The 16341-nt window shown below is 40.5% G+C and overlaps 1 protein-coding gene across 1 annotated transcript; it reads left to right on the top strand.

The window, feature by feature from the left end:
* The first annotated feature begins 6574 nt into the window (after window positions 1-6574).
* Window positions 6575-10098, top strand: foxb1a (forkhead box B1a). Its single transcript, XM_039807582.1, has one exon. It carries the CDS (start codon window positions 6982-6984, stop codon window positions 7921-7923), a length of 942 nt encoding a protein of 313 aa, XP_039663516.1. The 5' UTR covers window positions 6575-6981; the 3' UTR covers window positions 7924-10098.
* The last annotated feature ends 6243 nt before the right edge of the window (window positions 10099-16341 follow it).

Genomic DNA, 16341 nt, shown 5'->3' with positions numbered 1-16341 from the left:
ATATTTTTGATCAAAATTGTTCTACATGCAGACCCTCTCATCTTAGTTGTCACGACAACTGGCTATCCAGCTGAAAGTTAATTATTTGGGATTGTAATAGCTCTGGTTTAGGCAAGGGAGCTGAACATTTCCCCAGCTGATAAGGCTGTTAATACTCTGTCTGTGCCTACATTCGCTGTGACCGATAAAGATTTCTCCTGGCATGCAGCGGTACTTGACATTTCACAGGATTCTTCCTGTGCTTTTCCATCAGTGCATTCTAATAGCGTAAACCTCAAATCCAGATTAAACTTGTTTGATAGAAATGTAATTGCATTCTTTTGTGTGCATGCAGTCTGTGTGTGTTTCCCGTCTACAGTATAATTCAAATGCTTTGTCACATCTGGAGTACTTGCCCCTGAACAGGTCAGTCAACAAAATTATTTTTCAAGTGTAGCCCTTAAGGGTGTAGTAATCAACAGCACAGTTCATCAATTCTATTACTACTATCCTACGAAAATACATCTGCTCATATATTAGCTACAATGCTGCTTCAAGAACCTTTAATCAACAGGATTTCAGACACATAAATACATATTTCTCTCTAGATATTAGCCATGCTTTCCAAGGTCCTTGGCCGGGGTTGCATCCTCACCCTGACAGTGTCAAAGCAGTCTGGTGGAATAATGATGCCGACTCTGCACTGTGCCCTTCCTTATGAGCATGCTTTTATAGACACACAAATATTCAAGCCTCATCTTAATTAATACGACAAAATCCTTCTGCGGGGTTACTTCTTGTGCCCTTTTGATTAGCCGTGGATTAACAGGACCTTTATGTTTTCCTCACTGCACCCATGTTTTCAGCTCAGGTTAGCTCCCCTATTACTAAACAAATGAATTAGTGCCTGGAAATGTGTCATGCATATTACCTTTCAGCAGGAGGCACATTGTGCTGGTCAACCATAAAGAAGCAGTGCAAAGCGGACCATGCAACATCGCTTGTTTGCGTTTCTCTTTAAAGCTCTTTTGTGATTTAATGTGAGGCTTGTTTATGCTTAGCAATGCAAATTTGAGTCTTACAGCAGCATATATCACACACCAATTAAAATATATCAATAGAAGTGGCACTTGGTGATTGGTCATTGTGTTAGTCACCCAGGAGCAAAGGAGTGAACACTTCCTGGGTGGCTGCAGTCTGGTCTTGTAAAATACAAATACTAAGTGACATTAAAACAAAGGACACTAAAATAAGAGAGATGTAGGTCAGAAAGAGCAATTTAGGTGTTTGAATATGTCTCTCTTCTGCTTTGACAGCTGGACGTCCACACATTATAAAACTTTTTCATTAAAATTTCCTTTGACATCTTTTCATTCCGTTACCTTCCCCGTGGGTGTCCCCAGCATCAGCCATGTGTTTTTTGTTTACGTGTGTGTTGTAAACACTCCTGTATTGCTATTGTGTATTGTGTTGTTCTGGTCTTTGGCTCTGTTAGCCACATCCTTGGAGACCAGGCATTTCCCTGATGTATAAGATGAAAGACCGAACAAAATGCCCCTCATTTGGTCCCAGTTGGTTAAGCGTGTTCTGATCACTGCCAAGGTCTGGATGAACATAAGCCACACAAAGGGCCGTGCCTTCCAACCACACAAGCTCACAATAAAAAAAAAAAGCATTTGCCTCAGTTAGATGTCTTACACGCTAACCCCCAAAGGAGAGATGTGTTGGTGGCATTGCTGAGAACATGCCTAACAAACAACAATGTCAACTTTCTCTGAATTGATCCCAGAGTTCAAAGCTTTTCATCCCTCACTATCCCATACCTCAGAAACTTAATTTAACTCAAGTAAAAAAAAAACAGTATTTCTCTAAAGTGGCCCAATATATTAATCCATTTATTTTCTTCAGTTACACCTTTTATCTGGGTGTGTTGTGCATCAGCATTTAATGACACAACACAGTTCTGCTTTAAAAGCCTCCCTCTCTAAACTTGGTATACCTCCAATAATATTACTTCATCCAGTGATCCTTGCTGCACAGATTATTATCCACCTCAAAGCCTTCCACCTCATTTTTTATCCTTTGTGAAAGGTAACTCTTTGTATGTGATTGAATTATGTTAATTCATACTTCTTTTTTTTTTGCATAACAGCCCTTTTATCTTCCTGCTTCACGGTGAAAGTTCACTCTTCTGTTGAGTTTGTTGTTAATATATTATGATCTGACATTGCTTAATATTGCATTATTCTCTCATTTTCAACAATATATACAGTAACGAAGAATTATTTTTCATATGGCACCAGTTCATTATGCAGTGATACATAGTGTATTAGTGAGGGCTTGTGCATTTTTTTCTCGGTATTGAAATGGACTCTGTCATATTGTTATTCTGTTTTTTCCTCTCATCTTTTACACATTTACATTTCTTCCTGTGTCACCATCTTCGCAGCGACTTTCTTCTTGCTCTTTGCTCCTTCCCTTTTTTATCTGTCAGATGGCTAAGTATCATGTGTAGTTTAATAGGATGATTTGTTGTTACAGAGTCATCTGTCACCAAAAGCTAAATGATGAAATGAGAGTGTGAGTAGCAGTGTCTTGTCTGTAATGAATTATGCAGTGGGTCAGGGGCCTCTGTTTTGGTTTCAGTCGACGGCACAAACACGGACCTCAGGTAGTACACTCATCAGTCCTGCTGTTTCTCACCATATGGAGTCAATGAACTGGGACACCCCTCCTACACACACACACATACGCACGCGCGCGCGTACACACACACACACACACACACACACACACACACACACACACACACACACACACACACATTGCACCTGCAAATACAAATTCATAGTAATACAGTAGATATCTGGATAGATGTTTTATATTGTCCAAAATTGTCATTTTACAGTGTTACTAATTACAGTGACTCATTAACTGTCAATTAGCTGTATACTTCAGAAGATAGATAGTTAGATAGATAGATAGATAGACGTGTTTAAGTGTTTAATTGGATGAAACAATTCACAAACAAATTGAATTAGATGTTCCCGCCTCTGTACAATTGAGATATCTGTTACAGATGATGTGCCGTATAATGAATGCCTAATTTATGTAATTAGACCATTAAGCATAATCCGAGCATATGTTGTAAATGCCCTGAGGTCTTCTTCCAGGTACTCCCTCTGATGTCACCCAGAAACAACTAATGGAGCGGGCTGCTGCGAGGACCATAATAATCCCGCTGTTTGATCAAATAAACATTCACCATATTATAATATCGAAGATAGAGAATTTAGTCTGATTTCCTTTTCTGGTCAAAAAATTAATATTCAAAAGGCCAGCATGTGAAGATGACCTTTTAAATAGTGTGAATATCCTGTCATAGGCTAAATTTGCGATTGAGGAGGTTCTTGTGAGAGCCCTCCGCTAATTAACTGTCATCTTGCTGAATATTCATACCTTTTCATCAGCGCGTCCTTAATTGCACCGTAAAACATCTCTGGGGGCTGAAATCACCACGGACTTAATTAGCAGCGCAGGCCTATTGGCTGGGTTGGAGAGTCACAGTTTGCAGCAGACAACAAACTATGCCTGCTTTGACTGAACGTGTGTTTGAACACAGAGACCAGGTAGATAACAAGTCCCTTTAAATCTAGAGGCCTGCTCTCGAAAATCTGCGTGACAAAAATAGAAAGGTGCGGTAATTTGCACTCACAATTCACTGGGATTATAAATGTTTGTTTTAAAGATGCGAATTTGTTCACCTCCAGCAATGATTTGTCTATTTGGTTGATTAGTGGCCTAAATATACATTGCCTGCAGTCAGCAACCTGCGTGCCTTAGAACCTAAAAAAGGGAGAGAGGAAAAATAGAAATCAGCACAAAAAAAAATGCTAGCGTCCAAAACCAACATTTCTAAAATATTAAAGTTTAAAAGGTTGCAGATCAAATGTGTATTTTTTTTATTTTTATTAATTAGCCTAATAGTAATTTGAGCTCACCCCTGGGATAAATGTTTCCCTGTGTAATAATAACCCTCATCTTTAAATTTCTCTTAATCATTCCCTGAAAGGCGGATTTCTTTCCCTCTCCCTAGGTCTGGGTGGCAGCATATCTCAACTCGATTCAGTGTGACAATATTGTTTGGCTATCATTCGCTGCTTTAGGATGAATGGCATCGATCCTCTTTTAACAACATTTGTTTCCTATTGTGTTCGGGGGTGCAGCAGAGGAGGGCAGACGTGTGAAAGTGGCTGTTTGATTCTCTTTTTCATCCCCATGACCTCAGCTTTTGTGTCTCGTCACCCTGGGAATGTCACGCCTCACTACTCTACTTTAAGATGTTTCAGAAAGTGCCCTTTGTTTTCGCTCCTCTTTTTTTTTCTTCTTTTTTTTTTGAAAGCTCACACAAAATTGTTCTTGGTCCCCCTCCTGCTATAAAGGATACTTCAGGCTGAGGCACGGTTCACAAGTGCAATGCAATTTGGCTTATCCCAACCTTTGTTCGGGTTTCTACAAATGACCAAACATAGTGCAGACTTGATCTACTGCTGCTTGAACTCAGGAGTTTGGGAGCAGCTAAAAACCCTATTCAGATTCAGAGTCATGGTGGCATTTTTTGTGTGTGTATTCGACGGGGACAAAAGGTCTACCAATATCCCATAACCCTGAAGCTCAAAAAGCCACACCGTCTGTGTGTGTGTGTGTGTGTGTGAGAGAGAGAGAGAGAGAGAGAGAGAGAGAGAGAGAGAGAGAGAGAGAGAGAGAGAGAGAGAGAGAGAGAGAGAGAGAAAAAAAAAAAAAAACTCTTCCTGCTCCTCTGTGGCTCGGCTGGTTAATGCGAGTGTTGCAGGTTAACTTGCAAGGCACTAACTTGGAGTGACAGCCAGTTTGTAGTGCAAACATGAACAAATAAAAAGTGCCAAAGGATTTGCCATTTCATTAGGAAAATGTAAGATTAAGAATCGTGCGTAAAAATTCTGAACAGTCTGTGTGGCATTCAGAGGATTTGCTGCATGATTCAGTGTTTGCAGTGCGATTTTAATAGCTCATTTTAATCACAGTTATAATTTTGCACGCGAAGTATGTCTGGTTGCCTTGTACGCGGACATATTAATCTGAGGGAGACCCAACAGTATATTTTTAAATGAATGAATGAATGAATGAATGAAGGCTGCTGGATGTCAGAAGATGTTTGGCACTTGGCAGTGTGTTGTCATTATCCGCGGTGATGGGTCGACTGGGCCACTTCCTTTTGGACAAAACCTTTTCAGCTGAACATTAATGGGAAATGGCAGGTGTTAAAAGGCACTTCGCAGGAAGAAAAGAAATCATGAAACTGCAAACTGGAAGTTTTAGGCTACACTCTTGAAACAAAATTTCTTTTAACTTTTTTTCTCCAATATATATTTATATAGGCTAATGTATAACCTCCGATAATATGAAGTATTACATTAATTAAAATAATTAGATAATTTCTTTTTTCCTTTTCTTTTTTTTATTGATTCAGGGTTTTAGATTGTTAAACCGTGCTCTTCTTCAGCCTGCTCCTGTTTTCTGGGTGAAAGTAGCTCGGTGTCCCCCGCAATGCGATTCTTTTCGTAATCCGTCAGACTGGTGATGGGGTGCATTGTGGATTTATGGGGGGGAAATTAGCATAAATTATGAGCAAATCTGCGTGTGCGTGTGTGTGGTCCCTGGCATTGCAAACCCTCCAAGCGGAAAGGTGGCCCTGGCCAAAAGCTTGAATAGCAATAGCTCAAAATAGGCTTCCCATTTGGTTTTCACATTCATATAATTGACTTATGGATATTTTATACAGTTTTCACCACACCATCCTCAAGGGTTTATTTGCATTTCTGAAGTACTTTTGAATCTCCTTTACATAAACACAATAGACCTGATTGCCTCATGAAGTTTCAGTTTGAACAGCGTTGTTTGCATTGTGTTGATGTTTTCATATCGTCTGCTTCCTCTGCGCAGCTTTGGGCAAAATTAGCTGAGAAAAACTAATAGTCGGCTCATCAACAAACTTGCTCATGGCAAATTATTTTGTATGGCATTTCGTAAACAACATTAGGCTATAATTAGGGGGAGACGGCGAAATCCATTTTCGCGAGATTTTTTATCCGTGAATTCAGTTTTCATTCAAATCCACATCATAAAAAAATATTAGCAGTGCATAAAACACTCAATGGAAAACTGCACTCATTACACACACCGCTGCACAAAGGAATATTTTAAATAAATGCACCTTTATGTTAAATACAATAGGCTACACATCTGCCAACAACAGCACAGATATAGTTAAAACAAATTTGCGACACGGTATCATTACGTTACAATTTGACAAATCATGTTCGTGTCCGTTCAAATTCCATATATTCTTATGAATTGTAACTGTAAAGTCCGCTGAAGAAGTATTAGCGCATACCTTCACACACTGAGTGCCATCGCAGTTCAATTCCGGTTGCCGAGCCTTTTCACCCCTTTTTCTGTCTTCAAATGGAAATGATTTCCATTGGCCCAAGGTGTCCATGTAAATAGGTGTAAATGAAACCAGATTATGCCTTCCTCCCAGCCCCCTCCTCCCATGGCAATTGTCATGTGATAGCAAAGAGGTGGCACATTAATGGAGCGCCTCTACAGGGGTCTTTTCTGCTCATGTCACTACATAAAACTATCAGATGGTTAGAGGAAGGCCATGGAGGCATCCACTTAGCTCGTCGAGGACGCCAAATGATATTCAGCTCTGCTAGCGGGACAAGCTGACTTACTTTGCAAGAAAGACTTACAGCAGCCGTCACTCCATAAATGTGCACCGTCCGCCCGCCTGCACACTGCAGAGGCGCTCAACCTGGCTGTTTTACGCACAACGCAACTCCTGCATTGCCGGCATTGAAACTTTCCTCAGCGGTTGTTTTCATGAAGAGCGACAAGCTTTCGTCAAGGAATTAAGGGAGACTACTTTTTTTTTGTATTGCTTTTCTGAAAATATCGAGGATGCCTCGCCCAGGGAGAAACACGTACAGCGACCAGAAGCCACCTTACTCCTACATCTCCCTCACTGCCATGGCGATCCAGAGCTGCCCGGAGAAGATGCTGCCTCTCAGTGAAATTTACAAGTTCATCATGGATAGATTCCCTTACTATAGAGAAAACACTCAGCGGTGGCAAAACTCTCTGCGACACAACCTGTCCTTCAACGACTGTTTCATTAAAATCCCCCGGCGCCCAGATCAGCCAGGCAAGGGCAGCTTCTGGGCTCTGCACCCCAGCTGCGGGGACATGTTTGAGAATGGAAGTTTCTTGAGACGCCGCAAAAGGTTCAAACTGTTGACTTCATCTGATCATTTGGCCCCGAGTAAGCAGTCGGATGCTGCCCATTACCTCCAACAGCAAGCTAAACTGAGACTGAGCGCCCTGGCAGCCACTGGCACACACCTTCCCCAAATGTCAACTTACAACCTCGGAGTGTCTCAGTCCTCAACTTTTAAGCATCCGTTCGCCATCGAGAACATCATCGCCAGAGAGTACAAGGTCCCGGGGAGTCTGGCGTTCTCCACCATGCAGTCCATGTCTGCCGGGTACCCGCTCCACAACCAGCTGACGACCGCCTGGCCCCACATGTACAACACCAGCATGATTGACACGTCGGCCCCAATCTCCATGGCGAGCAGCGACTACAGCGCCTATGGCATGCCCATCAAGTCCCTGTGTCACGGGGGTCAGTCGTTACCGGCCATCCCTGTGCCAATCAAGCCCACCCCGACCTCCATGGCCGGTTTCTCGGCGTTACCTCCACACATCCCCGCGTTTCTATCAAACTCTCCACAGTCTCTGAGCCCGACGTCCCCACAGACAGCAACGAGCCAAAGCAGCCCTGCAACCCCGAGCGAGACTCTGACGAGCCCCTCCACACTGCAGTCTGTGGCTGTGCACTGACCAGCGACACTCTCCCCAGTAAACGAACTGCTGGCCGGCTTCCCAGGCCCCTTTACTAATCCCAAAGTTTATATTTTCTGTCGTCGGAAACTATCAAGGCGAGTTGCAGTTGCATATCGAATTATTTGTGTATGTGTTGAATGTGTCGCTTTAAATTGTGTCATAGAAGTCCAGCACAGAATCGCACAGCGAAGTATTGCTCTTGAAAATATAAATTATTTGATAGTTATATTTTTCAGTTTATTGTGAAATGTGAGTGTTGAAAGTGGAGCCACTGATGGGATCCAGGGGACGTTTTGTTTTGGCACCATCAACTCTGATTTGAAGTGCTTGCAATTCCCGTGGCATTTTTTTTCTTCAGTTTTATCAAATAGCAAAACTTTTGCACCGTTTCTGTGTGACCACTGTTAATGTCAATGAAATTGCGAGGCAATGGCTCTGTTGTTTTTTTTTTTTTTTGCTTTTTAATACTGGAATGATGGATAAGGGTATACCAAATAGGACTAGGATTTAGATTTGTTCTTACCATCCCTGTAAAAAAAAGAAAGCAAAATGAGTTATCAAATCTTTTCAAAATGGAAAAGTAGTATTTGAGACGTCCTCAAAATGCAAGATGTGAATATTTGCAAATAACTGATACTGAAATGTTGTAAGATGCACTTTTTAGTTTTATGTTTTAGATATCTATTTTCCAGAAAATGTTCTGTGAAGCATTTAATTTAAAAGGCTGTGGTGACCATGTGTATCAGATGCTGTAAATTTGTACTTTTGTTTTTTAGGTAAAAGCATGCATTCTAAAAATTTGTGTTGGTACTGTTGTTGTTATTGTTGTTTTTTGTTTGTTTAATTTTTGCAAGCATGCGTGCTTTTGAAAAGTGTGCAAACAGTCTGCAATGAATTGGAAAAAAAAAACTGGTCATCGAAATATTTTCTCATTAAAAGTGAAGTAAACAATCAAAAATGTTTCTGAAGATTTCATCTAAGACGATGTCACATATTATTGTTTATATTATTATTATTATTATTATTATTATTATTATTATTATTTATATTAATACAGGTCTCATAAAGTTATTATTCAATTGGCAGCACATGTTTTTATCGGATAGGCCTACCACTTAAATTTTTCACAAAACAATAATATTAAATAATAATAATATTAATAATAATAGTCTTTAATAAAGACAATGATAATAATAACAATACTTTGATCTGTCTTGTATCCTGACTTGAGAGTGTGAGAGTTAGAGAGAAGCAGTGGGGAGAGAAATGAATCGTGCAGTCGATTAGGATGCATGGAGTTGCGATGCCATGGTCACAGCGCAGACAACTGGGCTCATTCATCAAGCTGTAGGCTAAACACAATTAAGCCCAACAATAAACATTTACAAAAGCTGCACACAGTGTCCGAATTAATGCCGTTGCATATTTTCGACTTCAAATGTCATAGAGGGCAGTTAAATAGCCTAAGTGTCCTGTTGATTTTTTCGACTGTTTCGACCTTATATTTACATCTTATTCCGGGGAACTTTATTCAACAGGTTTATAAATACAGACGGAGAATTTGTAGCAAACAAAGTGCAAAATTTAGTTTTATTCTTTCATTCGATTTGTTTGCCGGATAAAAAAAAACGCGCTTAACTGCCTCCCCTATAGAAAGCAACAGCCTATTTCGGGGTATTAAACAAATACATTAGAATTCCGTCACTATATGCAATCGAGTAGATCAAATAAAGGGTCTCGGGCCACTTCATTCTCCTTCATTCACTTGAATTGAAAGTGCAAAGAATAGCAAACTTAGACTGGGCCACCAATGTAGATTTAGCCTTTTTTCAGCAAGACAAAAAGACTGATTTTTCACAAACACATTGCTGACTGGGGAACTAGGAAACGAGCTGCAAGACCCTTTTGGAATTTAAATCCACCCCTCCCCCATGGACTGTTTGGACAACAGTGTTAGTTTTTTTCGCCCCGCTTTGTGCATTTCTGTGTGTAACATTAATTCTGACTCTGGATGATTAAATGTATTGAAACTGCAACGGCAGATTACAAGCTTTTATTTTGGATCAGATTGAATTTTTCTGGCTGGTCATTACAATTACAATTTAAATCACATTAACACACATAGAACTTTTTCATTGAGAATATAGAAGCAATGACATCCAGCAACTGAAAAAAAACTACTGTTACAATACTATATATATATATATATATATATATATATACTACCAATTTATGCTTGTGCAATTGTGTTCTATTCATTTGGATTTCAGTGTACTTAACTTTGTCCTATTTAGTGTGTATTGCCCTGTTATAAATAAAATGTTAATGTGATATATATAGATGAATGTCTGTGAATAAGAAGTCATTCATTGCGAGAAACATCCTGTCATCCTATAATTATGTTTAAAGACACAGTGCATGTTCCATGAAAATTACTGACACACATCAATGGTATGAAGTTTGCCTAGAAAAAGGGCGTTGTTTGTTCCATTAATAATAATTCAGCTTTTCCAAAATGTTCAAATGAGCAAACCAATTTAACCCCTAAGAGAGAAAGTGTGAAACCACAGGTTACAGGTGGGAGGGAGAGGAAACCCATGTTAGACCTCACCAACTCGTCTGACACCTGACGCCCATGAAGTTATAATAAATAGTGTGGAAAACTTTTTTTTTTCCTGAATAAAACCTTCTGTTTCTGACACTACAAGCTTTTTTTTTTTTTTAAATCTGCAAACACTGCCCAGGAGTTTTTACTTCTCTTTCCTTCCACAATACAAATGAAATCTCTTCTTGCTATTTCTGCCTATTATAGACAATGTTTCCATATTTTCAGCATCAGTATGAACTGAGTTGTATAATCCAAGTCTGCATTGTCCTTATTCTCTTAACTATGGTCCACTTAGACAAAGAAGAAGGTCATCTTAGGCAGGGGATGAAATATAGACAACATGCAAAACCCCAATGTTGTAGTTTAATTAAAATAATTCATTAAAGTGGAGGCCCAAGGTAATTAGCATGTATAATTTATGATTTGGTTAATGCATGCATGGCAGTGGCCTCTGCAATAAACTCAACTTAACCTCAAGTAGGGAAGTGATACGGACAGGGTGCTGTTATTTACTATGTGTTTATTGTTTGGATATTTGTCAAGAGGAAGCAAGTGTTTCATAAAACCCTGGATGTTATCTGGCTTCCACTGCACACAAACAACTTATTTGTTTATGAGTTTATCTTGTGGATTTATGCTCCCTCATAAGAGAAGCTGTCAGGTTTGTTGTGAAGGAGAGATATTGGGAATTGCCCTCACTTTTCTTTTTGGCGTATGTGTTCACGGTTATCCTGCTGGTCACTATAGTTGTTGGAAAGTAGTTTATGCCGGCTCTTTGAGCTGACAGAATGAGGACATGGACAAGCACCACCAGGTAGCTCTGCTCCTCTCTCACAGCAGACAGACTGTCAGCGCTGGCTTTTAGAAGAAGCAAAATAATCAGTGATAGACAAAACTTGCATTAATTAAGCTCGGCAAATGTGTCAATCCTTGACAAGCCTTTTGACATTTTCAAACATGGCTAGTGGCTACATTTTATTATTTCTTGCAAGTACGTGTAGTTTTTGTCTATACAAAAACAACAAAGTAAAACAAATATTTTCAGATAGAGCTGTGGACCATGGTAAACACATTCATTTTAGTGGCAAATAGAGCAAAGTGGTGCTCTCCTGACGGGCGGGAAAGGAACTAGGCTACTGAATGAGAGCCCTATAATGTCTGAGATAATATCAGTCTTTTAAACCTGCAAATCATACACAATAGGATCGTAGTGAATCTTATCATTCGTAAGATTTTGTCAAAGATCATCCTTCTGCATTACACGAAATAAAAAATAAAAACTGGCACAGAGTGGGAATAATACTCTTCAAGTGAACTCCTCACGATGCACATCATCATTATGAGACTATATGGTTAAATCATCACTCACAATGTGTGACTCCTAGGTTAAATACATTGCATGGCTGTGTCGGAGGGCAAAGGGCAGGTAATAGTGGGCAGCTGGAGGGAGAGGCACAGGGATGCAGCAGCGCTCAAGGCTGGCTCAGCCAAACACCCATGTGTGCATGAAATTAGAGTGTCAACATCTGATTCATGCTGCTGGGTGGTGACTGTGAAACAAATTATGTCAGCGGGTGGCAGTGGCGAGATTCCACTGAGCTGCAGCGGACAGCGGCTGCGTGGAAGTTACAGCAGGCCGTAGATTATGTTTTATAAACTGTGATGACACTTTTTTTATGTGATAAAGTTAAAGGTTCACTTCATGCTCAGGCTCATTGCAAAAATGAGTGACAATATATTTTTTAAGAATTATGTTTTTTTTTTTATGTATTCTTGAGCTGCAGACAGTGAAATTTAAGCTCTCTGATGGAAGTGGGTGTCGTAAAGAGGATCTAATGGTTCCAGGAAATGGGGTGATAATTGTTATTCAAGATAAGGATGCATATTGTCGCAGGCAGGGTGTGAGGTGCAAATGAAAGAGTTCCTACTGACACTGTCAGCAGCGAAACAAGGTTTTCATAGATAGAAATGTCACATGCAGCAAAACATTGAAATTATTTCAAATGTAATTTTAAGTGGAAATACATTTTGCAAACAGTAATCCCTCTGTTTAACATTTAACATAAAGAAGAAGGAAGAAACATCAAGAGCACTCTGTTGCTCTTGATGTTTCTTCCTTCTTCTTTATGTTAAATGTTTCTATGGAGTCTTTCCCAATGGTGTCTATGGATAGACCATATGTTGTACAGATTGTAAAGCCCATCGAGGCAAATTTGTGATATTCAGCAATATAAATAAAACTGACTTGACCAATAACATTAGATGCGATATTCTTTCAGTGGGGTACTGGTTTCACAGTGACATGACAGTCACTGACAGATTCTTCAGTTTACAATATGTGATGCAACATTTGGCATGCCTCTGTACATGGATGGGTCTCTTGTTATTGGCTCCTGAGTGTTGGGCAGGTTGAGACATGCTGAGACAGACAACCCATAGAAACTCATTCATCACCATTCAGGCTCCAGCCTTGTCAACCTCAACCTCCAGCCATTACATCTGACATCCATCACACAAGTACTTCTTTATTTCATCGGTCAACAAAAGGTTAAAATTAGTACGTTTTTTTTTGCTGTGTCCACATGTATTGTGTTATATTGCTGCTACATCTATTTTGACTCTCCAGTGTTTAATTTGGCATGCCTGTGAAGGGTGTGTTCTGAGAGCAAAAGTGTGCGCAGTGTCCCAGGTTGTCCTGTCGAGTGTTGTAAATCTGTTACACTTGCAGGGTATTAGATCAAATATTTATCTTTTAATTCAAAGACGTCCCACAGCTAAGTTTGACCAAATGCTTGTTCATGCAGAACGTCAGTGTGGGAAGCAAACTAAATACAAACAAGCTTAATACATGCTTTAATGAAGGTACTTAACAGGTTTGACACTACAATGTTTTTGCTTCTCAAGTGCTTTAGCTGTTAGGTGTTAGAACTGTAACAGATTCTGTGGATTTTAGCAGGCTGCTATTTCCCCTTTTAAATGTGGCACGAAAAGCTAATTTATCACCTTTCTTTGGGATCTTATCGTACCCTCTCCAGCCATAAACTAACACTTACTCAGGACTTCAAAGGTGTGCTCGGTAGCAGAGGTGAGAAAAGGGCCTACATCCACTTGGGGCCAGTTCCTTCCAGAGATGAGATGGAGCTGATTAGCAGGAGTGTGCAGCGAGCCCCGTGGGGGCAGCAGCTGGAGGAGCAGGGAGAGGTGTGAGTTTTGACAGCTCCTGTTTCTCCCCTCTGGATACTGCAGGGTCAGAGCACCCAGAGCGGGCCCGGGCTCTGCGCTGCATAGGAAGTCAGCAGTAATTGCCATTCAGCCAGTGGGACAGAAACAGAGGCAACAATAACCAGCGAAGAACACACAGCCGTTTCCTCTTTGTCTTGATGTGTTTGAGGAAGGATGCTACCTCCTCTCTGACAGAACAAAGCCGCAATAAAGTCCTCGCAATTGAAATACCATCTTGCAGAAGTTGCAGAGGAAGACGCGTCTTTCTGGTGTAGCTGTGCACGTGGAGCCCTTCCCTACCCCAGAGAAGGCCCAGATGGCTGCTTGTTATTGCATAACAAGGCTGTATTGTTCTGTTAATGTAACTTCATCTGTCTTTGATCTAATCTCATGTTGTCATGGCCAGTGTGAAAATCCCTATCAAGTGCATGATCCAGCACTACGCTCATTGTGATTGTGATAATCTCCTGCATTGAAATTCCACTTTGTTCCTTTGTTTCTTTGTTAGTGGACACAATGTGAGGTTAATTAGCAGCCACTGGTAACCTCTGCGTTCCTGGATCCTTCATCACAGCTGAAGTGTACTCTTCACTGGGGCCGCTGGCACTGACAAGACCAAACACAAGGCCTTGAGCCAACTGAAAGTAAGCAGAATACAAACGCAGCAGTAACTTAATCCCTTTCAAACTAACACACAGAGCCCAAATGTATGAACTGTAATTGTTTTTCTTCACGTCATTAATTGCTCACGACATTGTTTCCTTGCTTGGACTGAAAACACACAGAGGAGGAATTGACTAAACCAGCATAGAATCGGGATATATTTTTAGAAAAGGTTGCAGCGATCACGTTTGTCGAACATTAAAAGGCTTTAATGTGGTTATTATCTGATACCAATGTGTCACAGTGTAATGTTCTGTTTCTTCTGTGGTGCAGAAGCTCTCAGCACAGTGCATTTATCTGAAATATTGCCCTTCCGCCACTTCACATCTCCCCATTCCCTGGTGGTCTAATTTATGTTAAGTCACAAACCTCCCCTATGGCTGTTTTGAAATGTTCAGAATGGAGACTGTGTGCTCCAGGTTTATGCCAGCACCACAATCCCCTGTATAATTGTTCTCTATGGGAAAGCACATCTCAGTGAAACCATCTGCAAGTCCATGGGGCAGTTTCCTAAGAATGAGTGGACTTCTTAGGGGGTTCCACTGCAATCCAGTTTCTCTTGTGAAGCAAGTAATTAATTCAAATCTCAGGAAGTCAATAGCTGCCTGGATCAGAGGCACGTAGCACACAGCTGCTGATACCTCCGAACACACTGCTTGTCTTCTCAGGAAGTCGCCAAACAAAAAGGTTACAATGGGCGCACACACCCATACACGGCTCAGATAACACTTGTTTTAAACTGTGATTTTTGTGCACCCTTATCATACGTTTGCACACTTTATTAATCTAAATTCTAGTGATGATAAGAGTCACAAATACTCTTGGGAAATGGGGTTCTTTGTGAATGATGTAATGTACTGCCATTAAACAAACTTTCAAGGTTCTGTGGTTCCTCTAGCTACAATTATTTTATCAAGGGTTGATTAGTTTTTTCATGAAATCAAAGTAAAGAAACAGACTATCGATTTAACTTGGCAGGGTCTTGGTATTCCCAAATAGTTTAAGTCATCTTAATATGGAGTTGAGTTTCCCAAAATTGTGTGCAAAGAAGTATGTGTGGCAGTTTTTATGATGATGCATTGAAAAAGTGATGCTCCTCTCATGTTTTACTTTTTTTTGGGTCATTAAATTCATTAGCAAAAGCACAAAATGATGAAATGTGATGAAAGAGCCAGGGCAGCACTTTAAGAACCAAAAATGAACATCACTTGCTTGCTGCATCCATCTTTCTTTTCTACTGCAAAGTAGAGCAGATGAGAGGAGTGAGTCACTTTATTCATTCTTAAAGTTGACCAGTTCTGTGTCACCATATCTCTGATTTTGGAATCATTTCAAGGGAATAACTTGAAGGTGTCGGACTGTATTTTAGAGGTGAAATCTAACTGCAGTCACTTGACAGTATGATCTCCAAGCTGTCGGGCAGAGATCAGCGGGACAGGAAGGCTCAGTGTGTGGGAAGTGAAAGTTTCTGATTCACAGGCAGTAAACTTTTCTCTCCCCTTCTTCTCGAGACGGGGCAGGGCCGGGCTAAATGCCTCGCTGGGCTGCTCCCTACAGCTCATTGTTATCCAGTCTATGGAGGAAGCCACTGCTGTGCTTCCAGCCTGTCTCTGACAACAAGTGTAAATAAGGATCTAAATAACAAACAGAGGAATGCAAGCCTGTGTGTCACAGTGAGCTTCAGAGAGCTCCGCTTTAGCTCCACACTGGCCACCTTAATGACTTGGTCAAAGGGAGCGTGCAATGGTCGGCTAATTTCTTTTCTCTGGCATCATTAGATGGCACTGTATGGACAAATGAAAAGCAAGGCCAGTATGTGTGTGTCTGTGTGTGTGTGTCATGGATTACTGGCTTTGGCCTTGTTGTAAAGAGAGCTGGAGAAGAAAATAAAGCACAAGTAACATTTTTTACATATTATGTGG

The sequence above is a fragment of the Perca fluviatilis genome, chromosome 8, assembly GCF_010015445.1.
Source record: "Perca fluviatilis chromosome 8, GENO_Pfluv_1.0, whole genome shotgun sequence".
NCBI lineage: Eukaryota > Metazoa > Chordata > Actinopteri > Perciformes > Percidae > Perca > Perca fluviatilis.
Note: the sequence above shows the minus strand (reverse complement) of the source record. Positions and strands in the feature narration are given on the sequence as shown.